This window comes from Schistocerca piceifrons, chromosome X (assembly GCF_021461385.2).
Source record: "Schistocerca piceifrons isolate TAMUIC-IGC-003096 chromosome X, iqSchPice1.1, whole genome shotgun sequence".
NCBI classification, from domain to species: domain Eukaryota; kingdom Metazoa; phylum Arthropoda; class Insecta; order Orthoptera; family Acrididae; genus Schistocerca; species Schistocerca piceifrons.
The window spans coordinates 903,773,070-903,798,735 of record NC_060149.1 but is presented as its reverse complement, the minus strand read 5'-3'; the positions used below and the strand labels follow the sequence as shown (position 1 = coordinate 903,798,735).

General features: G+C 42.1%; 1 protein-coding gene across 1 annotated transcript in view; it reads left to right on the top strand.

The window, feature by feature from the left end:
* The window catches only part of LOC124722851 (ecdysone 20-monooxygenase), a 163,365-nt gene that overhangs the window by 93,811 nt on the left and 43,888 nt on the right, over positions 1 to 25,666 (top strand). The window contains exon 4 of the mRNA XM_047247976.1: positions 13,277 to 13,475. Coding sequence (XP_047103932.1) covers positions 13,277 to 13,475 — 199 coding nt within the window. The remainder of the gene's footprint in view (positions 1 to 13,276; positions 13,476 to 25,666) is intronic.

Here is a 25,666-nt window from a genome sequence, read left to right as displayed (position 1 = left end):
GGAAAATAAAATTATTCTAATCTTAAATTTCTGGTAACTCATTCACGAATTACTTAATTCACTACATATCTATCCTCTGTTACCCTTAGTGTGTCATCTATTGACTAAATAGCTTATAGTTAACTTTCTTTTTTCTTTAGTATCGTAGTTTGATTTCTTGAGCTAAATAGGCTTACAATAGGACAGCATGCGTGTTGTGTAATGTGCATCACATGTCCGAGAATTTCTGCTTGTATGGTCAGTACAGGCTGCAATCACGGTAAACTGTCTATGCTGTCAATGATTTTTTTTGTATTCTTTGGTTTTTTGCTTATAAATCTCAAATATTAAAGGCGAGGTCTTCAATGAAAGCAGCTTTACATGTAACTTTCGAAGCAGAGTATTTTGACACCAGATGCAGCAGTCTAGATACTGTAAAGGGCTGTGAGTGTGCGAAACGGCAAAGAAAAAGTATATTAACAGTTTCATCACATTTAGGAGCTGTGTGTACACCATTGATGTTCTGGAAAACATTACCGTATGTGTGTGACTCCGTTTCAACAAGTCACTAGTGTACTTGGCGACAATTACAATGAATTTCTTTCGTCTTTTAGTGAAAAGCCGCATAAAGCTCCAGTAACTTAAAAGCAAATAAAAGAAAAGTGTATATTGCTCTCGATATTCTGTATGAGAATTTTCTATCTCTTATTAACTTTCACCGTCGAAAGGACCTCAAGTGCGACGTTATATTCTCCCTAAATCATCTTATCACTTAATACGCATCTATAACATCCAGAATTTCACCAATCGTATCCTAGATGACACTGTACGATATGTGTGTACAAGACACTACCATATTTCTGTCTCTTCTCAGACGATTGTTCGAATTTTGAGATTAATCTGTTCGTTTCAGCATGTAACAGTGGTTTGATACGCGTATTTCACATTTTCGTTCCAACTAAGAAAAGTCAAATCGTGCGTTTACGTTCTGTTAATTCGTTCTGGTAAGGACACCAGGTAGAGAAACAGTATTTAACAGTATGTCGGAGAACAATTCAGTAAAATAATTCCTTTGTAGATCAGTTACAATTTCCAGGAATTCTTAAATGAATCTCACCTTGCCATCCACTTTGGATTTATGTGCTCGTTTAATCTCGAGTCTGTCCAGATGGTAACTCCTAAATATTTGACAGTCGTGAGTGTTACTAAGGACAGATCGCAGATTAGGTAGTCAAATATGTGCGCTGTCGAGTCACAATATTACGACCACCTCCTAGACGCCTGTTCTACTGCTCTTAGCTGACGATATGTACCACGTGGGGCGCGGTCGTTAAATGAGCGTTCGGGGTGTACCAAGCCCTTGGGTCAAAACAACGCAGATAGTTAATTCCAGATTGAGTGCACTGAGACAATGAATTAATGGGAATTAAAGAACATTAAGTTTGTGTCGGCACTTACTATTGTTTTTCAGGCTTAAATATTTAGTTTCTCTATTGGCATAAGCAACTTACGTGTTACGGCAACAATTTAAGTTCGTGGCAGTTGTTTAAACTGACTACCACCAGCCTACATGTATATCTTTCTACATAAACTCTTGACAGAGTGAGATGTAATTTGAGATCATTTGGCTGAATTATTTGCACATGTTGACTTGTGTTGGGTGTGGCTGTGTTCATTGTGTAGTCCTCGCAGTATGAATTCCATGAGCAAGTTGACGGGTGCTTACTCATTAATCTTCTTCGAACCGATCTCACACCATCTCCTCAGAGTCTGTTGCATGAAAAATTCTTTGCAGAGAACCATAAACATCTTACCAGGTGTCTTGAACTACAACGTTTCCTGTAAGTTTTTAACTACTGGTATAAATTTCTTTCCTATGGGATGAGACCTGTTGCGAAACTTATTTCTGTACATTCATTCGTATCTGTGGACGGTGCAGCCTGCTAAATTACATGTTAAATATATATGTGCTTCGTAACGAGTAAAGCAACGTCTTGGCTAAACAGATACTGATTGTGAACAGTGCTAAACTGCACCGAGGATAACTGGAAACTGTATCGTTTTTCAAAGTAGCACGACCAACGTCGATGAGGCGGGCACTTATTGTTATGCAACATAAGCAGTTTACAAACACTTAACTCCCTCAGGAACTCTCGCCACTGATACGTAATCAGAAAATCACCCATTTTGACTCAATACGGAATCGATGTATTCGAACCCTTCCTTATCTCAAAATCTTCGGCTTAACCAGGGGATCGTACAGACTGGCCCTCTTTGAGTTCTTCACACTTACAGAACTTGAAGGTCAGTGTGCGGACATCGATTTCGTACAGCAGTACGACACAGTTCGAAAACGTACTCGAAAAAAGATTAGAAGATTTTTGAGAGCTCTTAAGTATAAAATACGAGGGATATTCGGAAAGTAAGGTCCACAGTGAAAATTAAAAATGTTTTGATAGCAACAGTTACCTACACCTACTGGCTACTTCTCTACAGAGTCGCTGATCGGACTCAGACGTCGTAACTTTGTACCAACATTCCAATACCCTCGGCATAGAAGGCAGCCTCCTGTGCTTTCTGCCAATTCTTTACGCTGATCTGCAGCTTGTTTTCTGTGCGAAAATGTTGCCTTCATAGGCAGTGGTTCATGAGAGCAGAGATGAATATCAGACTTCCCATCGAAAACTCTGCGGCAGCAGCCTTATTGCTCCTGCAGTGTGCGGCCTAAAATTGTCGTGAAGAAGTAAATGCATGATAGTTACGTTGTGTGTGTTGCATGAAACCACTCTAAATCTCTCACAGTGCTCTAACTTGACGGGAGACACTGCGTTCTAGGAAACTTTACGTGCTCACTGTGCACTCAGAACTGAACAGAGCGACGTAACGCGATCAACGGGCATACTAGAGACACTGTCCGACACATCTATGCAAACTTCATCGGATTGTCATTGTGATTGCCATTTCGAGATGGATTTTCTAATAGCCCTCGTGTTATTGGTTATTAAGATATTCGTCGGTAGGTTAATGCGGAGCATAATAGGGATGTAATCGGAGGGTCGCTGGTTCGAATGTTGCTAGTAGCGTGTATACACTGAAGAGCCAAAGAAGCTGGTACACTTGCCTAATATTGTGTAGGGCCCCCGCGAACAGGCAGAAGTGCCGCAACACGACTTGGCATGGACTCGACTAATGTCTGAAGTAGTACTGGAGGGAACTGACACCATGAGTCCTGCAGGACTGTCCATAAATCCGTAAGAGTACGAGGGGGTGGAGATCTCTTCTGAACAGGGCGCTACAAGGCATCTCAGGTACGCACAGTAATGTTCATATCTGGGGAGTTTGGTGTCTAGAGGAAGTGTTTAAACTCAGATGAGTGTTCCTGGAGCCACTATGTAGCAATTCTGGAAGTGTGGTGTGTCACATTGTCCTGCTAGAATTGCCCAAGTCCGTCGGAATGCACAATGCACATGAATGGATGCAGATGATCAGACAGGATGCTTACGGTACGTGTCACCTGTCAGAGTCGTATTTAGACGTATCAGGGGTCCCACATCACAGCACCTGCACACGCCTCACACCATTACAGAGCCTCCACCAGCTTGAACAGTCCCCTGCTGACATGCAGGGTCCATGAATTCATCAGGTTATCTCCATACCCATACACATCCATCAGCTCGATACAATTTGAAAGGATACTCGTCTGATCAGGCAACATGATTCCAGTCATCAACAGTCCAAAGTCGGTGTTTATGGGCCCAGGTGAAGTGTAAAGCTTTGTGTCGTGCAGTCGTCAAGGGTACAGGAGTGGGCCTTCGGCTCCAAAAGCCCGTATCGATTATGTTTCGTTCAATGGTTTGGACGCTGACACTTGATGGCCCAGCATTGAAATCTGATGCAATTTGCGGAAGGGTTGCACTCCTGTCACGTTGAACGATGCTCTTCAGACGTCGTTGGTCTCGTCCTTGTAAATTTGTGGTAAGATCTTATGGGACCAAACTGCTTAGGTCATCGGTCGCTAAGCTTACACACTATTGAATCCAACTTACACTTACGCCATGGACAACAAACACACCCATTCCCGAGGGAGGACTCGAACCTCCGACGGGGGGAGCTGCACGGACCATGACAAGACGCCTGAGACCGCGGGGCTACACAGCGCGGCGGTCCCCTCGTTGCAGGATCGTTTTCCGGCCGCAGCGATTTCGGAGCTTTGATGTTTCACTGGATTCCTTATATTCATGGTACACTCGTTAATTGGTCGTACGGCAAAATTCCCACTTCATCGCTACCTCGGAGATGCCGTGTCCCATTGCTCATGCGCCGACTATAACACCACGTTCAAACTCACTTAAATCTTGATAACCTGCCATTGTAGCAGCAGTAACCGATCTCACAACTGCGCCAGAAACTTGTTGTCTTATACAGGTGTTGTAGACCGCAGCGTCATATTCTGCCTGCTCAAATGGTTCAAATGGCTCTGCCGGCCGCGGTGGCCGTGCGGTTCTAGGCTCTTCAGTCCGGAACCGCGCGACTGCTGCGGTCGCAGGTTCAAATCCTGCCTCGGGCATGGGTGTATGTGATGTCCTTAGGTTAATTAGGTTTAAGTAGTTCTAAGTTCTAGGGGACTGATGACCTCAGATGTTAAGTCCCATAGTGCTCAGAGCCATTTGAACCAGTTTTTCAAATGGCTCTAAGCATTATGGGACTTAACATCTGAGGTCATCAGTCCCCTAGACATAGAACTACTTAAACCTAACTAACTTAAGGACATCACACACATCCACGCCCGAGGCAGGATTCTAACCTGCGACCGTAGCAGTAGCGCGGTTTCGGACTGAAGCGCCTAGAACCGCTCGACCACAGCAGCCGGCTTACGTATCTCTGTATTTGAACACTCATGCCTATACCAGTCTCTGGCATCTCAGCGTATATTCTTTACTTTTATTTAAATATCGTATTGACACTTCGTGACAAAAAAAGCGAAGCCCACAGAAGGGGAGCAGGAAACTGAATAAAACTTAACAGGGCGAAAGACTAGGTGATGTCATTTCAGTAGTTACAAAATCGAGTCAAAGTTACAGAGAACCTGGTAATATCAGCCCATTCATCTATATGACCGTGCACCCTCTGAGGTTGGTTGCATGCCCTGATTCATTTGAGGAGGGTGTCTTAAAGCTGTTGTATCCTCTCCTAGGGCAAACTGTCCCGCAATAGCTGTAACTGATCCTTGATGTTCTCGATACTGGCACGGGGGCTGATTGCACACATACTGGGGCCAGGTGTGGATATCTTGCTGGCCGCGGAAGTATCTCAACATCGCCCAGACTGTTCATAGAGATACAGGAGGAGGACAAAATATGGAAATACAGCGGGAGACAGATACTTGAACATAACTGCAGATCGTAGCTGAGCCTGCATGTTGCACTGTTGTATTTAACCGCGAACTGTAGCTGTGCAATGTTCTCAATACATTTCTGATGTCAGTTGTGGTCAGAACAGAGTTAAGTATAACTTCTTGGCAAATTAAAACTGTGTACATGACCGAGTCTCGAATTACGGATCTTTTCCTTTCGCGGGCAAGTGCTCTACCGTCCTGAGTTCGAGTCTCGGCCCAGCTCACAGTTTTAATCTGCCAGGAAGTTTCATATCAGCGCACACTCCGCTCCAGAGTGAAAATTTCATTCTAGAGTTAAGTGTGGTTGTGAGTGTATTATATCGGAGCTAAGTGCATTCGAGCGTGGACACATTGTTGGTGCACATATGGTGGGTGTTTTCGTAACCGAGGGAGCCAAACTGTTTGGTGTTTCCAGAGGCACCGCATCGAAAATTTATATCTCACACAGGGAAAGCAGGAAAACATTTTCAGCTAAGTAACGACTCATACAAAAGTGTGTGTTGAGTGATCGTGACGGAAGGTGATCGAAGAGGTCTATGAGGAAAAATAAGAGGACGATCGTTGTAAAAGTACTGCGAAACTGACTGTCACAGTCGCGAACCCTGTCTGCACCAAAACAACGTGAAGGGAGCTCTTTAAGCAGGGAACTGCAGGGCGAACTTGAATTACAGAACCACTCATCAGTGATGCAAATGCCGGCCACAGGAAAAAGTGGTGGTGATGCCATAAAACCTGTACTATGGAGAAATGGAAGAATGTTATGTGGTCGGATGAGTCGTTTCTCAAACTGTTTCGAACTTCTGGCCGACTGTACATCGAAAGAGAGAAACATGGCGAGGGGTCGGTGATGATAAGAGCACTCACATCGCGATATTCGATGGGCCCGATGCTTATTCTGCAAGGTCGAATTACTGTGAAGGATTATGTGACCATTTTGGCAGCTCAGGTCCCTCCCATGGTACAATATTTGTTACCAAATGGTGAGGTTGTGTTCAATGCCAGCAGGGCCACTGTTCGACACCATACATCAGCAGTCCATGCTTCCCGGTTCTCGCGTCACTTCAGATGCAGCCGTTTGTCTTGCATTAACGGCAGCCTACACATGGAAGGGTTATTCCTTATTCCGGCTGCTGCTAATCCCCGACCAATGGTGAAAGATGACACAGAATGTTGCTGTGAATTCATTAGTAATTCTCGGATGGCAGGCGCAGATTTGAATGGATTACGATGTTCCTGGTTCACAGTACAGCGATCCTCCCTTGTGATGGTCAGACGTGGCCGACCGTTACGCTGACAACGAACATCCTTGCCCTCACGTTCCCAAACAGACCTACATCGAGCCACTGCCACATCTGAATAACCCGAAAACTAAGATGTTGCACGATTCGACCAGACGGACAAACGGAGACTCAAAAAGAGGCCACTTTCAAATTCTGTCAGGTGCTGATAACGCTGTCTCAGACGAATATGTGGCACCTCCTTGTCCGTCACAGTGATCGCTCAACATGTGACCCTTATGGATATTGTGGAGTATCTAGTAAAGTACTACTCTGCACATGTTAGTCCTGTACTTAGCCATATTTTTAATTTTTCCTTTAGTAATGGTCAGTTTCCTGAGCGATTAAAGTACTCAGCAGTAAAGGCGCTTTATAAAAAAATTAGAAAAGAATAATGAAGACAATTGTAGACCAATTTCTGTGCCATCAGTGTTTGCTAAGGTTATTGAAAGGACAGTGTATGTAAGACTAATTGATCATTTCATCTCACATAATTTGCTGTCAAATGAACAGTTTGGTTTTAGAAGTGGTTTAACAACTGAAAACGCTATATTCTCTTTTCTCTGTGAGGTACTGGATGGATTAAACAAAATATTTCGAATGCTAGGCATCTTGTTTGATTTAACTAAGGCGTTTCATTGTGTGATCACAAAACATTGCTCCAGAAGTTGGACCATTATGTAATACAGGGAGTAGTTCGCAATTAGTTCACCTCTTACTTTAAGAACAGACATCCAAAGGTCATTACCCACAGTACTGAGAATGGCTATGATGTGGGGTCCGAGTGGGTTCATGGTTAAATGAGAGATGCCACAGTGATCAGTGCTCGGCCCACCCCTGCTCCTTATTTATATAAATGATATGCCTTCTACTATTACAGGTGATTCTAAACCTTTCTGTTTGCTGATGACACTAGCTTGGTAGAAAAATATGTTGTGTGCAACGTTGGTACTGTTTTAAAAAGTGCAGTTCGAGATAAAAGTTCATTACTTGTTGTAAATAAACTAACGTCAGATCACAGTAAGGCCGAGTTTTTACAGTTTCCGACGTTTTAATTTTACAGAATGGGCATATGATTAGTGAAATGAACAATTAAAATTTCTAGTTGTTCAGATAAATAGTAAATTGTCGTGGAAAGCCCATGTTCAGGATCCTATTTAAAGATTTAATGCTGCCACTTTTGCTATTAGAACGCTATCTGAAGTAAGTAATAGTTCGACACGAAAAGGACTCTACTTCGCCTATTTTCACTATCATATGACAAATGATATTAAATTTTGGGGTACCTCTTCCTCCGGCCGCTGTGGCCGAGTGGTTCTTGGCGCTTCAGTCCGAAACTGCGCTACTGCTACGGTCGCAGGTTCGAATCCTGCCTCGGGCGTGGATGTGTGTGATGTCCTTAGGTTAGTTAGGTGTAAGTAGTTATAAGTCTAGGGGACTGATGACCTCAGATGTTAAGTCCCATAGTGCTTAGAGCCATTTGAACCATTTGGTACCTCTTCCCATTCTCAAAGTGTATTTCTGGCTCAGAAACGGGCGGTTCGGGCAATAAGTGGTGTAAGTTCGCGAACCTCATTTCGGCCTCTATTCATTGATCTCTCAAAATATATATTCTTTACTGTCATTTCTTGTTAACAATACCAGCTTATTTCCAAGAATTAGCAGCTTTCGCTCAGTTAATACTAGGCAGGAATCCAATCTGCATTTAGATCGCACGGCCTTCACTCTTGAGCAGAAAGGCGTGCATTATTCTGCTGTATCCATTTTGAATGAGCTACCACAAGAATTAAAAAATCTTACCAGTAGTCCACGCGCTTTCAAATCCAAACTGAAGAGCTTTCTCATGATTCACTCCTCCTATTTTCTCGACGAGTTCCATGAAAATTAAACCAATTGCTGTGTTATATTGTTGATTGCGTTTACCTGAACTTATAACGTGACGTCTTTTTAGGATTCATAAACATTTTATTTTATCTGTTATTACTTTTCTGTTATAATTTCATGTACTGACACGTCCCATGACAATGGAGATTTGCTCCTAAATTTGGCCCTGTGGCACTAGACCTGTAAAATATAATTATCCCCTGCCAGATCTGGTAACAACACTAAACATGACCATCACTAATACACTCCAGTGGCCTTTCTACCTGGCACAGAGAATTGTAACTCTCATCATTCCCATACCCGCCGATGCGCAAGTGTGCGAAGTTATATTGACGTCCGACCATGTCTTCTGGGCGTTTCACATGTTTTGTTACGCATTGTATGAAGAAGATCGAACAGGCCCAGTCCGAAAGGTCTCATTATAAGAGCCTCTACCGTCTGTGTAATGTTGACCATAAAGTTTTGAGACAGCCAATATTAGGGGGCTCATGTGCTGTCTGTACGTCTATCGCTTATTGCCGCCATGTGTAAACGAAGCGACGTGTTCAAAGTGATAACACTAGGTTTTCGCGATAAGTGTGAGAGCCTTTTTGAAATGGAGAAATTTTTGAGTTGATAAAATACTTCTGCTGTGAAAATGTACGTGACTGGACTAATGTCACATCAGTGAATAATGGCTATGGATATGGCGGAGGTCCTAATGCCATGAACGTCTGAGGTGAACATCGACTAGCACTCTACATGAAGGTCAACCGCATCTGTATAGTTGAACATCTCACGGCCCACATAAGCCAGGGGGTAAACAGACTCGTGTCTACTACAACAGACGAACGAAGAGACTCCGAAGCAGATGGATGGTTTCCGCGCCTATGTTAATATCAGCTGACTGACAGAAAAGCGATTCTACAATTTTTTTTAATTTTCAGTATGGATGCCGCGCTTGTGAGCCGTATTATATGCATAATACAGAGGATACAAGTAGGCATGTTAGAAGAAATATGTAAAACGACTGGTCTGCAACCAACGCTAAGAACACAAGGCAGTGTGGGTCCCTTTACTAGCTGGGAAACGTCGACATGACAATTTCTATGACGTAATCACTATGCGCAACATACCTGATGGATTTCGTTTTGAATCCTTAGTCAACAATCTCATTCACATGCACAGTAAGATTATCCCCTACTTCGCGAAAGATTTATTCAACAGTATAACGCACCTCACGAAACGGCTAGAGGTTTTCGCAAACATCCGGAAGAACACGAGCAGGAGTTCAAAATAATTGCCTGGCCAGTGATCTTAATCCATTTCAACAGCTATGGGACCTCTTCAAGCGAAGTATTGTCTGTGTGACAGTATCGTCACCGACCCTCCAGCAGCTGTGGTAGTTCTACTGACAGTTCGGCCGCAGATGCCCGCGAACAGGTATCAACACCCCACTGAATGACGTCTAGATCGTGAGATGTGGCTGCTGAAAACGATGATAACTGCTGATACCAGCCCGTGGTCACGATAATATAACTTTCAAGTATTTGAAAAATTCTTTAGTTTATGAAAATTTCGTCGTATTTGTTTTTATTCAACGTTAGCGTTTTTTTGTTTTTTTTTTCCATCAGGAACTGAAAAACATTTATGTGTACAGCAGTGTTCTGTATTAAAAGCGTCAGAGAGGCATCGAAATTATTTATCAAACCATTTATATACTTGGGAAACTCTGACAGTAAATTCCGTTTCCAGGACGCGCTGGAAAGAGGATACGCGATAACATCGCTATGTCGTTGTTTCTTGTGTAACAAACATTCTGAATCGCATCCGCAACCCTGCTGGCTAATCCTTTCAGTTCCAGAAGCGATCGCTAAAAGAAGTCTTTCTTAGCGGCAAATTTAAAAAATACATTCACTGTGAAATTAGAGCGCTTTGTGGGGAGAATGTTATGAGTGCCAGTACTCTGAGTCATTGGTGCCTGCATGTCTACGATTTGGTAAGGAGTGGACGATAGTTTTTAGTCATCAATGAATGTTTTTTTCTGTACGAAATGGTAACTAGCACCTTCGGTGACCGAAAGATTTGTTGTCGTTGAATGTCCCAATTTCCTTCTGATAACTGTAAGACACTACGGGACGCTATAGTACGCAAATGAAGGTTATTGTTCTCCTGAGCACATTGTTACAGGAGATGAGACATGTGTTCCATATGTGGACGTCGTGAGAAACGTAATGTATTCATGATCTCACATCAGTTCGCTACACGGAAGGCTGTAAAATGCCACCAGAAATTTTCTTCAGAGGGGGTTACAGCCGCTGTCCTTCGAGACAGAAAGGCGTATAACTGCTTCCTTTTATGGTACGAAGCAAAAAAATTAATGGCTGCCAGTTCCTTCTCTTTCATATGTTTTATCACGTCGTCTGACGTCTGCTGTTCTATGATTTGGTTTCTTTTGTTTTTAATTTTAACTTTGTGGTCGGATGTCTTTCCCGGCGGCACAGTCGTCAGTTAACACGAGGGAGGGAAGTTGTGTACGCCATCTGCCTGTGAATAGTGTAAACTCGTTCGTATGTTATCGTATTTTAACTCTTTGTTTATCATATTTTCTAATGTTACAAAAGCAGTTAAAAATAAAAGTTGTGTTAGATTAAGTTAGGACGTATTGTTTGCTGCACTTCGTTGTTTTTTCACACATCGCCACAAAAATTAGAGCGCTCTTCACATGTTTCAAATTATATTTGTTTGAATATCCTCTGCACAGACCTGATTTACCTTCGACTGATTCCCCGACACGAAAAATTGGCTATTTTCGCAGCATTTCATGAGATTCAACTCATCTGCGGCTTCGAGTAGTATGTTTTTTGAACATCATTTTTGCTTCCCTCCCGCCTATGGCACTGGTCATGCACACAAACATACGACATAACAACACATATACAACATGTAGAGCTACGTCTAGTTATAGTAACAAACAGTGCAATAGGCATGCCCTAGATAAACACTTAAAAGATATAATAAGTGGTACTAGTTCTTAAACAGTCGAAACAAATACACACAGTGTCACTCATGATGTACTTCATTCAGTAATGTAAGAAGACGTAATTTTGTACGCTACTTCAGGGGCGACTAGCTCAATGTTTCTGCCGAGGCTGTCCCACCTGGAATAGCAACGCGAAACATAATTTATACGTTATATTTTGTTTTAACAGTTGAAAAATTACAGAGCATCCCTTACCTATCATTCTATTATTTTTTTCTAAATTACTAAAATTTATTATTTTAACACTCTGTTTTCCCACAACTAATTTAATTTTCTTTGTAACTGATTTTTACTACCCTTGTTTCATTGCTCAACAGAAGTTTTGCAAGTAATGTGGAACAACGTACCATTACATGTAAAATTTTATTATGTGCGACCGGATGTTTAAAATATCAGGCAGGAGATCTTTCAATACCCAATAAATGTAATGAGTCGTGATCTCTGTTCTTACGAGAGTTAAGAACAGTACCCATATAACAAAATTACGTACCCCTTTGCTTACTATCATTTCCCGATAACCTTGTTCCCATGTCTTGAACCGTTCAGTAAAGAAAGGGGTGATTCACTCTATATGATCTTGTCGATCGGTGCGATATAGTGTTACACTGGAAATTTCATTGAAACATGACCTAAAGTTTTAAGTTGATTATGTTTACTGTAAAGTTACGCGTTCTGGCCCTAGACAGCCTCCGCGTCATCGGAGGCGGTGTGGAGGGGAATGTGGTCAGGACACCGCTCTCCAGGTCTTTGTCAGGTTTCTTGACCTTTGAACCGCTTTTAATCGGTCGAGAACTCCTCAGTTGGTCTCACGAGGCTGAGTGCACCGCCTACCATTCCTGCCACCAAGAAAAAAATCCCTGACACTACCGGGAATCGAACCCAGGTCCTTCACATGGCAGGCCGAGATGACCACTTATCTACGGAGGCGGCCACATTTATAGTTGAAATTCGGTATAAGTGTTAGTATTGTGTGGGAATGCAAGACTTCGCGGCGAATTTCATTGATGAAATCTTCTCAGGTTACCAGCCGAGTCTCGGCGTTGTGTTATCGCAACGTTTCGACGAGCTTCCTACTCGTCATCTTCAAGTGTAGAGTCGGGTTCCTGTTCGTTTGGTTCTTTTATAGCTACCGGTCCGCAGACTGATCTGCCTAGGGCCCAGCTGAAGGCATTAGCTTTTTCGTAATCAGTATGTCGATGAAAACCTCGTAACTCCAGCTATCTGTGAAACCTCATTATTCCAGTACCCACTAACTCCATTATCGACGAGAGATTTGAAAGTGCACGGATTTCTCTGATCTGTCAAAAACTAGGCTTCTACTAATGGTTCAAATGGCTCTGAGCACTAAGCGACTTAACTTATGAGGTCATCAGTCGCCTAGAACTTAGAAATAATTAAACCTAACTAACCTAAGAACATCACACACATCCATGCCCGAGGCAGGATGCGATCCTGCGACGGTAGCGGTCGCTCGGCTCCAGACTGTAGCGCCTAGACTTATACTGTTTAGTTACACATGTAGCAACATTATCCGTATCCCTTTGTACATTTTTTTAAAAACCGGTTTTGCTTCTCCTGTAAAATTTAACAAAATGGAGTTACGAGGTTTTCATTGCCTACCATCGATACGATACTTTACTCGTGGCTCGCTACTTTTGCTTACGGTGTTAGGGTGACGTTTAGGATCAACGTTTCCGTACGAGAATGTTTTGTTTGCAGACATGTTCGAGAGATACGGAGACATCGTGCGGGAGGAGGCTGTGTGGAAGCACCCCGTGGTGAGCCTGAGGAGCGGCGCGGACATCGAGAAGGTGCTGCGCTCGCAGAGCCGCGCGCCGCTGCGCCCGCCCACGGAGATCGTCAGCACGTACCGCCGCTCCAGGCCCGACCGCTACGCTTCCGTGGGAATCGTCAACGAGTGAGTACACCCACTCCTAATGCTGCTGTTATCCAAAGCGGGTAGCGACTGTGTCCACCCGTTACTTGCCATTTGAGTTTGAATGGAACTGGAGTCTGGTGCGGCTCCTAAAGCTGTTCCGCATCCCGATTCTTAGTCGTCCTCAATCTCATTCCGTCTTAAGTGAATTTTCACGCACGGTTTTTATAACTTCCACGCAACTTAACGCCGGTGGTCTTCCTTTTCGTCTTCCTAGGGCGTGCATAAAGTCATGTTTGTAAAAATTTATTTCTAAGGAAGTAAGTATACTAGATACAGCTAGCTTAACACACGATGTTTTTGTGGTTACAGTTCTAATTACGGCCACGGGTAATTTTGCAACAAGGGGATGGAGCGCCTGGGGGGGGGGGGGGTTATTTGCTCACCAGTTCTCGGATGAACCCCTTCTGGACAGATAGATCAAGCAGAGACGGTCGAACACCGTGGGCACAGCGTTCTCCAGGTATAATCCCTCTTGACTTTTTTTGTGGCCTTCAGTTCACCAGATCGCGATATGCAGATTCTTTCGGCATGAATACAATATGCTGCTAAGGCGGTCAGGAAGAGATTTTAGCAAAGATGTGGAAAGTACTTGGGTATCACCTAAACATTCCACGACCAACAAACGGAACAGATGTGGGAGTGTATCCATAAATAACTGTGTGAGGTTAAATACCCCTTCCAACAACCCGCATGGCTGCATCTAGGATAGTAATTGGAAATTTTTGATAAGGTCTTATGGGACCAAACTACTGAGGTCATCGGTCCCTAAGCTTACACAACACTTAATCTAACTTAAAATAACTTACGTTAAGAACGACACTCACAGCCATGGCCGAGGGAGGACTTGAAACTCCGACGGGGGAATCCGCGCGGACCGTGACAAGACGTCCTAGATCGCTCAGCTACCTAGCGCGGCTCTACGATACTTCCTTAGCAATACATTGTTATAATTACGGGAAAACCCTGTGCTCATCCTTTATTACGGTGCCTTTTACGATAATCTGCTGTGCTCTATTCCTAAAATATATCCTAACTAACGTGCCGTAACTATACCGACAGCTTAAAACTGTGTGCCGGACCAGGAGAATTGCTCTTACCATTGAGCTATCCAGGCACATCTCATGAACCACCTTGCACTGTCTCTCTCCTACTTCCCAAAATTCACCAACGCTCACCTACACACAGGAATTCCGCGAAGAAAGGATATCGTGAGAACATATTCAAGAGAGGCGTACTGGCAGAAGTTAAGCTGTCGTGCTCGGATGCCCAATGGTATGAGCATTGTCCACGAAAGACTAGGTTGCGGGTTCCGTGACAGTTTTTGTCTACAGAAGTTTGAAAACACTAAATACTTCGCTATAAAGTGAAATATTCATTCTAGATACCCTCACACTTCGTTGCAGATTCAAATATCGATCCGGGACATCATAACTGCCTCTTCTTGCTCTTTCCGCGACGCTACACCTATGTCTTTAAGTTAATGAATCATCTAAAACCACGAAAACACGTGGCATCCTGGCAGCAATATGCCGACTAAAAAGTGGCGCGGCAATATATAACACGTGCTCTATATGGTATTCCAGTACTAGACCCCTTAGCGTGCGTGCAATAATCGACGTGGACAGAGGTGCTCACTGCTTCGCGAGGCAAATTTGTCGACCGTGAGCGGACCCATAAAATCATGTACATAGGTAATTTTGGTCTGGAGAGAGATAATCTTCAATCCCATGGTAGTTGTTGTGGATGAGTACATGCAACATCAGGACATAATGGGTCTACAGGTTCTAGCCCGCCTCAGCGAATTACTTCCGACTGAAATTGCGTGAGACACTCTATGAATGCGATTCTAAACCTTCCTAAGACTATTATCCCAGAGTGTAGTCAGATATTAGCTGGTCTCCCGCCCCTCCCAGTACCTCCACATCACCAATATAGCGCATTATTAAACTTTGGAATGAAAACAAAAAATTTCTTTGAACACTTTATTTTTAAAATGATGAAAGACAAACGATATTTAGTTTTTGTAGGTGTTTTATTAAACCATGAACTAATGAGGCAGTGAGAAAATTGGTATTGTTTATTTCCAACATTCTTTTTCTTTATAGAAGGATGAACTAATTTTCAGTGCATGGCGAGTGATACCTGCAACTCCTCTCAGAAAAGAAAGCCTACTATCCCTTTTGAAGGCAGACACTTGTTATAAAACAACGTATCGATATATCGGAGGAAAAATACCGACGTAACTGACTATAAAAGTATCGACGGCACATTACAAATATACTGCCGGTCTTAAAGCTGTATATTTAAGTAAGCTAGCAGACTGTCTATCCTCATTAGAGCAAGAATTGAAAGGAAAATGATGTACGTTCACGCTTGGCGATTACTACTTTGCTATCAGTGTTAACTGCGTGTAAGTGGCACAATAAAAGGTGTCTGATGGATCCTTCGCTCGATTTGGTCACGTATCGGATTTGTCCGGAACATTTCATGTCGACTTCCCTGGTTTTTTTTTTTCATTTCTGCAGACGCCAGCGACCTATCAGTTTTAGTATCAAAATCGCTTGGTGAAGCTAAACGTTGCAGTTTCTGTTGGTAGCGCCGAGAGCCGATTACGTCAACATTTCCCCTCACACGTCTCCGCCATCGCAAAGACCAATCTTGTCATTTAGATTTTTGTTCATCATTTTCAGCAACTGTTTTCTAAGAATCTCGACGTGAAGCAATAACACATTAGTTGCATTAAAAATTGTTTTTTTAACGCAACTAATGTGCTGTTTCTTCACATCGGAAATCTAGTTGTTCCATTCACACTGCCACCCCCCAGTGCAGTTGGAGTTCTTCTTTGGTGCCACATATACTTGCTTCGCACAGTCAAAGAGAAAGATTGGACGTGATAAAAGCTCAAAAAGTAGTTAGACTCCTTCACACAGTGAAAGTAAAATTATATCCTACTACAATTTCAAAAGAACAACTTCAAATATCTTCCGAAGACTGTGAAAAAATATAATAACAATAAAGTCGATATGACCGTTTTGATATCGACATATCTGCGAATGATGTGTCACCGAATATATCGATTTATTTGGAGAAATATTGATATTTAGACTATCGGTATCATATCAGCAGCCCTACAGTGAGGTTCTTTTCAAACTTTTTTATGTTCTGATAATGCTGTCTCAAACGGGTACGCGGCAACTCGTGTCCTTCACAGTGACCACTCAATATCTGACGTTATTCATGCACATTAAATACCGTAGCAGGCCTGGTAACAACATTAAACACGAACATCATAATGCACTCTGTTGGCCGTTCTGTCACAGATAAATGCAACTCTAGAATGTAGGCTTTCACGGCCGGTATTGTGAAATTACTGATATTTGTTTAATTGGCATTAGGCTTTGATCCAAGGCGTAATTCTCTGCCTATCGTTTCCTCTTCCAATTCTGGATGCACAGAGACTTTAACGACGCAGGAATTTGTTATAGACTCAAGCAAGCTCTGACAGAAAGATAAATGGGACACTACATTCTGAAAGGTCTACAGGAATGGTCGTCAAACTGAGTATTGGTGCTTCCCACGATTCTCAGCCCTGTTTTATGGTAACATTCATTTAGCAACAACATCCCAATCCAGAAACGTCAAGTAACGTTCAGAGCTTTTTAAGAGTGTAGTTTTCTTATTCAGTAAGAAAAATAAATATTTACAGAGACTAATATTTTAGGACGTACATAATTTTAATCGACGTTGGTGAACTTGGCCATGAGCTAAGTAAAGCTGACCGCTTACCACAGTGTAGGGGGTTAAGTAGCGTGGCCACCGCTGGGTTAGAGCATGTGACAGGGGGAATGTTTTATTGTTGTCTTCACGCTCTGACAACTCATGGGTGTGTGTACCTCGTACCGATCAGCTGCTATGCTATTAATTTCAAATGGAAGTAACATGGAGTCGTGAGCGCACATCAGAGAGACGGCCATCTTCAAATGCAGTACATATCTGTACCGAGGAATATGAAACGAAATTAAGGCTGTTTATAACACAGTGCAATCAGCAGAATAAAAATGACATTCAAAACATTTAATAAACATTTGTGAACGTGTCTAATATTTCATAATGCATTTAAATATGCATATAGTTACTGTTATTAATTAATCATCAGCTCACATACACAACACAAAAACACTTCGTCAGGCAATTACAGTGTCGCAGATTTGGGTTCGCTTAGGGTGCCAGGAATTTGAAGCGCAGAACAGTCGACACGAAGTGTTCCGAATGGAGCCAGCGGTCAACTTGTCGCGCCCTCACAGTAGCTAGTCTGTTGGGGGTTCATAACATACCATTTCATTAAGGTTACCTATTAGTAATAAGATCAGTACATATGCGGCCCTAAGTGCCGCTCCACAATGTCAGTTTTGTCTCTTTAGCAAAAACGTTTGACGACTACTGATTTAGAGCTTCTAATGAAAAAGAACCAGCAAAAGGGGAATATATAAAATCCCTTGCCCTTGCAGCCAATTGTACATTTTTTTTTTTTTTTTTTTTTTTGGTCATCAGTCTACCGACTGCTTTGACGCGGCCCGCCACGAATTCCTTTCCTGTGCTAACCTCTTCATCTCAGAGTAGCAGTTGCAACCTACGTCCTCAATTATTTGCTTGACGTATTCCAATCTCTGTCTTCCTCTACAGTTTTTGCCCTCTACAGCTCCCTCTAGTACCATGGAAGTCATTCCCTCATGTCTTAGCAGATGTCCTATCATCATGTCCCTTCTCCTTATCAGTGTTTTCCACATATTCCTTTCCTCTCCGATTCTGCGTAGAACCTCCTCATTCCTTACCTTATCAGTCCACCAAATTTTCAACATTCGTCTATAGCACCACATCTCAAATGCTTCGATTCTCTTCTGTTCCGGTTTTCCCACAGTCCATGTTTCACTACCATACAATGCTGTACCCCAGACGTACATCCTCAGAAATTTCTTCCTCAAATTAAGGCCGGTATTTGATATTAGTAGACTTCTCTTGGCCAGAAATGCCTTTTTTGCCATAGCGAGTCTGCTTTTGATGTCCTCCTTGCTCCGTCCGTCATTGGTTATTTCACTGCCTAGGTAGCAGAATTCCTTAACTTCATTGACTTCGTGACCATCAATCCTGATGTTAAGTTTCTCGCTGTTCTCATTTCTACTACTTCTCATTACCTTCGTCTTTCTCCGATTTACTCTCAAACCATACTGTGTACTCATTAGACTGTTCATTCCGTTCAGCAGATCATTTAATTCTTCTTCACTTTCACTCAGGATAGCAATGTCATCAGCGAATCGTATCGTTGATATCCTTTCACCTTGTATTTTAATTCCACTCCTGAACTTTTCTTTTGTTTCCATCATTGCTTCCTCGATGTACAGATTGAAGAGTAGGGGCGAAAGGTTACAGCCTTGTCTTACACCCTTCTTAATACGAGCACTTCGTTCTTGATCGTCCACTCTAATTATTCCCTCTTGGTTGTTGTACATATTGAATATGACCCGTCTCTCCCTATAGCTTACCCCTACTTTTTTCAGAATCTCGAACAGCTTGCACCATTTTATATTGTCGAACGCTTTTTCCAGGTCGACAAATCCTATGAAAGTGTCTTGATTTTTCGTTAGCCTTGCTTCCATTATTAGCCGTAACGTCAGAATTGCCTCTCTCGTCCCTTTACTTTTCCTAAGGCCAAACTGATCGTCACCTAGCGCATTCTCAATTTTCTTTTCCATTCTTCTGTATATTATTCTTGTAATCAGCTTTGATGCATGAGCTGTTAAGCTGATTGTGCGATAATTCTCGCACTTGTCAGCTCTTGCCGTCTTCGGAATTGTGTGGTTGATGCTTTTCCGAAAGTCAGATGGTATATCGCCAGACTCATATATTCTACACACCCACGTGAATAGTCGTTTTGTTGCCACTTCCCCCAATGATTTTAGAAATTCTGATGGAATGTTATCTATCCCTTCTGCCTTATTTGACCGTAAGTCCTCCAAAGCTCTTTTAAATTCCGATTCTAATACCGGATCCCCTATCTCTTCTAAATCGACTCCTGTTTCTTCTTCTATCACATCAGACAAATCTTCGCCCTCATAGAGGCTTTCAATGTATTCTTTCCACCTATCTGCTCTCTCCTCTGCATTTAACAGTGGAATTCCCGTTGCACTCTTAATGTTACCACCGTTGCTTTTAATGTCACCAAAGGTTGTTTTGACTTTCCTGTATGATGAGTCTGTCCTTCCGACAATCATATCTTTTTTGATGTCTTCACATTTTTCCTGCAGCAATTTCGTCTTAGCTTCCCTGCACTTCCTATTTATTTCATTCCTCAGCGACTTGTATTTCTGTATTCCTGATTTTCCCGGAACATGTTTGTACTTCCTCCTTTCATCAATCAACTGAAGTATTTCTTCTGTTACCCATGGTTTCTTCGCAACTACCTTCTTTGTACCTATGTTTTCCTTCCCAACTTCTGTGGTGACCCTTTTTAGAGATGTCCATTCCTCTTCAACTGTACTGCCTACTGCGCTATTCCTTATTGCTGTATCTATAGCGTTAGAGAACTTCAAACGTATCTCGTCATTCCTTAGTACTTCCGTATCCCACTTCTTTGCGTATTGATTCTTCCTGACTAATGTCTTGAACTTCAGTCTACTCTTCATCACTACTATATTGTGATCTGAGTCTATATCTGCTCCTGGGTACGCCTTACAATCCAGTATCTGATTTCGGAATCTCTGTCTGACCATGATGTAATCTAGTTGAAATCTTCCCGTATCTCCCGGCCTTTTCCAAGTATACCTCCTCCTCTTGTGATTCTTGAACAGGGTATTCGCTATTACTAGCTGAAACTTGTTACAGAACTCAATTAGTCTTTCTCCTCTTTCATTCCTTGTCCCAAGCCCATATTCTCCTGTAACCTTTTCTTCTACTCCTTCCCCTACAACTGCATTCCAGTCGCCCATGACTATTAGATTTTCGTCCCCCTTTACATACTGCATTACCCTTTCAATATCCTCTTACACTTTCTCTATCTGTTCATCTTCAGCTTGTGACGTCGGCATGTATACCTGAACTATCGTTGTCGGTGTTGGTCTGCTGCCAATTCTGATTAGAACAACCCGGTCACTGAACTGTTCACAGGAACACACCCTCTGCCCTACCTTCCTATTCGTAACGAATCCTACACCTGTTATACCATTTTCTGCTGCTGTTGATATTACCCGATACTCATCTGACCAGAAATCCTTGTCTTCCTTCCACTTCGCTTCACTGACCCCTACTATATCTAGATTGAGCCTTTGCATTTCCCTTTTCAGATTTTCTAGTATCCCTACCACGTTCAAGCTTCTGACATTCCACGCCCCGACACGTAGAACGTTATCCTTTCGTTGATTATTCAATCTTTTTCTCATGGTAACCTCCCCCTTGGCAGTTCTCTCCCGGAGATCCGAATGGGGAACTATTCCGGAATCTTTTGCCAATGGAGAGATCATCATGACACTTCTTCAAATACAGGCCACATGTCATGTGGATACACGTTACGTGTCTTTAATGCAGTGGTTTCCATTGCCTTCTGCATCCTCATGTCGTTGATCATTGCTGATTCTTCCGCCTTTAGGGGCAATTTCCCACCCCTAGGACAAGAGTGTACCCTGAACCTCTATCCGCTCCTCCGCCCTCTTTGACCAGGCCGTTGGCAGAATGAGGCTGACTTCTCATGCCGGAAGTCTTCGGCCGCCAATGCTGATTATTTATCAAAATTTAGGCAGTGGCGGGGATCGAACCCGGGACCGAAGACGTTTTGATTATGAATCAAAGACGCCACCCCTAGACCACGGGGTCTACAAAAAGAAGCATAAACACCAGCCTCAAGGAACACAAGAGCAATTCTCGCTTGGGCAAGTCGGATGAATCAGCAGCAGCAGATCACGCGCTCTGATCGGGAAACTACCAAATTCGTTTCTCTGACATTGTGGTTTTAGCAAGACCTAGTAATTACTACGCCAGGATGTACAGAGAGGCTATAGGAATTCAAAAGAGCGAAAAAAATTTCAACAGAAAAGAAGTAGGACTGAAATTAACCAAATTGTGAGTCTTAGTGCCAAATAAAACAAGCACTACCAACTCTCCCTCTCTACAAGCTCCACAGCATACGTCGGCGCGACTCAGCGGTTTTAGGCAGCCGTCCGATGACGTCACAAAACGACCGTTGCGTGGATACATATAAACAGTCCCGCTTGCTGCGCCTATCTGAATCTGTAACAGCTTTCTGAGTCTTTAAAACCCAGCAATGGAAGACGAAAAGTTAGGCAGAGAATTATTCCTTGGAGCACGGCCTTACACCCACAATTCAAATATTAGCAAAACTGCAACTCTGATTATTTACATACAAGCAGATGGTGTGTACGTTCATGAAGTTACGTTAACATCCGACCACGTCTTCTGGATGTTTCACTTTTTTGTCGGGCGATGTATATACTGTATATACGTATCACCGTAACAAATAAATAAAACCTAAAAATAGCATTAGACTGAGTTTCTGGAAGAATTTAACTGCAGATTATTTGAGTGGGAAGGAAAAAAAAAGACAGGAGATAGGATAGAATGTGTAAGATCAACAGGCTAGAAAATGTAAGGTCAAGGTGTGATGTAGGGACACTAGGGCAAATCTGTATCAAGATGACGGAATTGGTATTTGAACCCTCTTGGATAGGAGTACAATGTCTTATCCACTGTGCGACCTCGCTCATCCCGCAGACCTGTCGCCAACAGCAGTGACGCAAATCTTTTTTCTCTCAAGATAGGTTTGTTATTTAACATGCTAAGACACTAGCGAACATTCTGACGAAAATTAATATCTGTCTGCCCCTCATTCTTGTCCATGACAAATGCTCTATTTATCACTACTGAGATTCTAATTGTCGACCGCTAGGTGAAGCGTGACCGCTTCCGCCTGTATGTATGTCTCAATACTGGTGTTGGCTGTAATATCCGAACCTAGTTATTGTTTTCTATTCTCATGTTCTGTCTAGATGCTACTTACAGACTTGTACAAATATTCAATTATCTATCCATAGCTTTTGAAAAATAATGTTACAGAACATACAAAAGAACATTTTATTGTTAATTTAGATACATAGTCACTACTATGGCTTGAATTAGGAATATCTCAAATGTGTATCAACGGAGTTTTACCATTTTTTATTGTGTTACCAGTAGGATTTTATAGCACGCTACCTCTGTGTGTCCTGTGTTCCATTTTCATCTTGTTTACCCGTTAAGGTATACCACGTATGTAAAATTTGTTTTATGCTGGAATCTGTCCTTTGTCAAGCCTGTTACTTCGTATCAGGGCACAACTTAAACTAACGTATACTCTGCATTGTCAAAACAAACTGTAGAATCATATTTCCAGTATTGATATGGCTGTAGGGACAAGTACCGAAAGCCTATAAATTACAAGCGTAACCGCATTGACATAAATTAGTATCCGTAGCGGCTTGCTTTTTAATTGAGTTAAATACATCGACTGCCTACTAGCAACCGCGTACTGTCTTAGTACCCTCTCAAAGGCAGTTCCAAGATATGTGATTGAATGTATGGTGGCTCTGATCAATGCGTACGTGCAGCTGCTCTGGTCAGTTTTCACGCACTCCGTAGGCAGTTCTCCACCTCGTCGGTTAGTACAGGCCGAAGTTTCCCTACTCTGCTCAGACATACCTAGAACAAAATTAATATTTTAATGAAGTTTCAAAATAGGGATGTTCTTTATGGTGAAACAGTAAGGTGAATTAGAGCTTAGCATACCGCCAAATTTCAGATTTTTGAGGATCATGTAGAATGACAGATGAAGTAGTGGTATAGCTGAAATAAACACCTCGGCTGCATTTTCAGAGTGGCACGATTGCCATAGGAAATATAAATTTGGACTATTAGATGTAGATTTGAACCACTAAATCCCACATTCGTTCAGTGTCTTCCTGGGTGAGTTAACAAAAGAGTAATGTAACTCTATCTGAAGTAATAGATTTGAGGTGACCCTAGCGTTGATTAACAAAAATACAGTCTTGCAGACAGGTCTGTTGATGGACAGAAAATTGGGAATAGCATGAAGAAATAGAGCAGAGAAAAATAGTACGAATTCATTTATTGATCTAGGCTGTAAATGACGTAAATCTCTAAGAACTATTCAAATGTTGTGTTTCATTAATGAACGTAACACTAGTGTTCACATATGCTAAATCGAAAAATGCCACTTGTCTTCACTTTATGAGAAACAACACAGAGATTTGAAATTCACGCAAAACATTGGTGAATGGCCGGCTGATACGGAACTGTACGGGGCAATCTTGCCACCGTATACTGGTTATGACAATTTCTTCCACCAGCAGGCTCCGAAAGTCCTACGTGTACGTCGAGTGTTAGCTACCTCGAACACGGAGAGGATGACATCAGTAACAGCACTTCTAAATGTAGTTACTGTATTGGCTTAGTTAGCTATAAATCACTGAAATATTGGGCAGTTTCTTTGTATTCCATTAGACACAGTTAATGGAACATAAGTATAACTGTTTAACATCCTTACTAACAATATATCTGTCAAAGGTAGTTATCATTACGTATTGGAGAAACAACAATTGCCTCAAAGAACTGTTCTATACCTGTCCCTCGAATTGTTTACTAGCAGTAGGGAATGTCTCAGAGTGAATAAGTAGACTGACGAGACTAACTCAAACCTAGGCAGTATCCTGAATATTCTGAACATTTTTTTAAATACTGTTATGAGGATTCTGGAGTCTACCCGTGATAGTTTTATTTATCGTAGCAATGTCAGAAGCGCTGCAGGGTAACAGAAATAAATCGCACCTTCAATAATTTTATTGAAAGAATCGAGTGCTGTTAGTTGTTAGTTAGTGTTTGTTTCAATATACAACGTCCCTTGACATTTCGAGAAATTTAAATCTTATTATGTACTTAAGTGATCACACTCATACGAAAAATAGTTTGTAACTTCCGTCGTTTATCCATATATTCTGTTTAACCAGACACTGCGAGTGCATTAGTCAACCAGCTACGCATAATTGTCTGGTGGGTAGACGACGACACAGGGGACAGCGTGCATACATACGCAGAGTGAAAGAAATTTCTTGGAAGTCCGTAACTCTAGACAATTTTCAAAAACGCTTTGTAAAATCAAAACTAAAGTATTACTAACAATTATTTTCGTATTCTATTTTTTTCAGAACGTGTATCACGTCAGTGAGTAACGCCTACAAGATTGCACCGATTCGAGAACAAAGGATGTGAAAGCAAAAGAATACTGGGCAGATAGCTTTAATTTTAGCCCAAATTCTTCTGAAATCATTGTACAGTTAGATATTATTGAGAAACTTCTGTTATTCTTACGGGAAATACTAAAACATTAAAAATATGGTAACAAAAAGAGGAGATCTGTTTGCAAGGTCAGCGGAACATTAGAAAAAGCAGTTCAACTGCGTTTTGAGTTCTCTTTGCGGAATCTAACTTAAAGTGTCTCACTGGGGTACACGTGTTTTAGTTCTACATCGGGAAGTTGCAGTTTAGCAATAGATGCTCGAAATATTTGTAAGGTGTACTCATAGAGCTCGGGTGCGTCGAAATGTGTGATCAGAACTGTAGGACTACTGAAACTAATGCAAAAACTTAATTTTAGTCTATTGTGCAGGTCCTGAGCTACAGGAAAAGGAAAATTAAAATTACAATTTTCAATTTTCTTGTTGTTTTGTTCACTCATTTTCACTTTCACTGTTGTAGTTGAAACTAAAGAAATCAGAACTTGATCGCATGTAAAGAGAGTAGCCGTCACGTTAGAGTAAAGGAAGTTAGAAGATACGGCCATGCATGGGCTTACCATCGTTTCCTTATCGTCTTTTAGCAGTAAGTAACGTTCGTACGTGTGTTAAGTTGTGCAGATGGTTCAGATGGCTCTGAGCACTATGGGACTTAACATCTATGGTCATCAGTCCCCTAGAACTTAGAACTACTTAAACCTAACTAACCTAAGGACATCACACAACAGCCAGTCATCACGAGGCAGATAAAATCCCTGACCCCGCCGGGAATCGAACCCGGAAACCCGGGCGTAAGTTGTGCAAAATGCATTCAATATA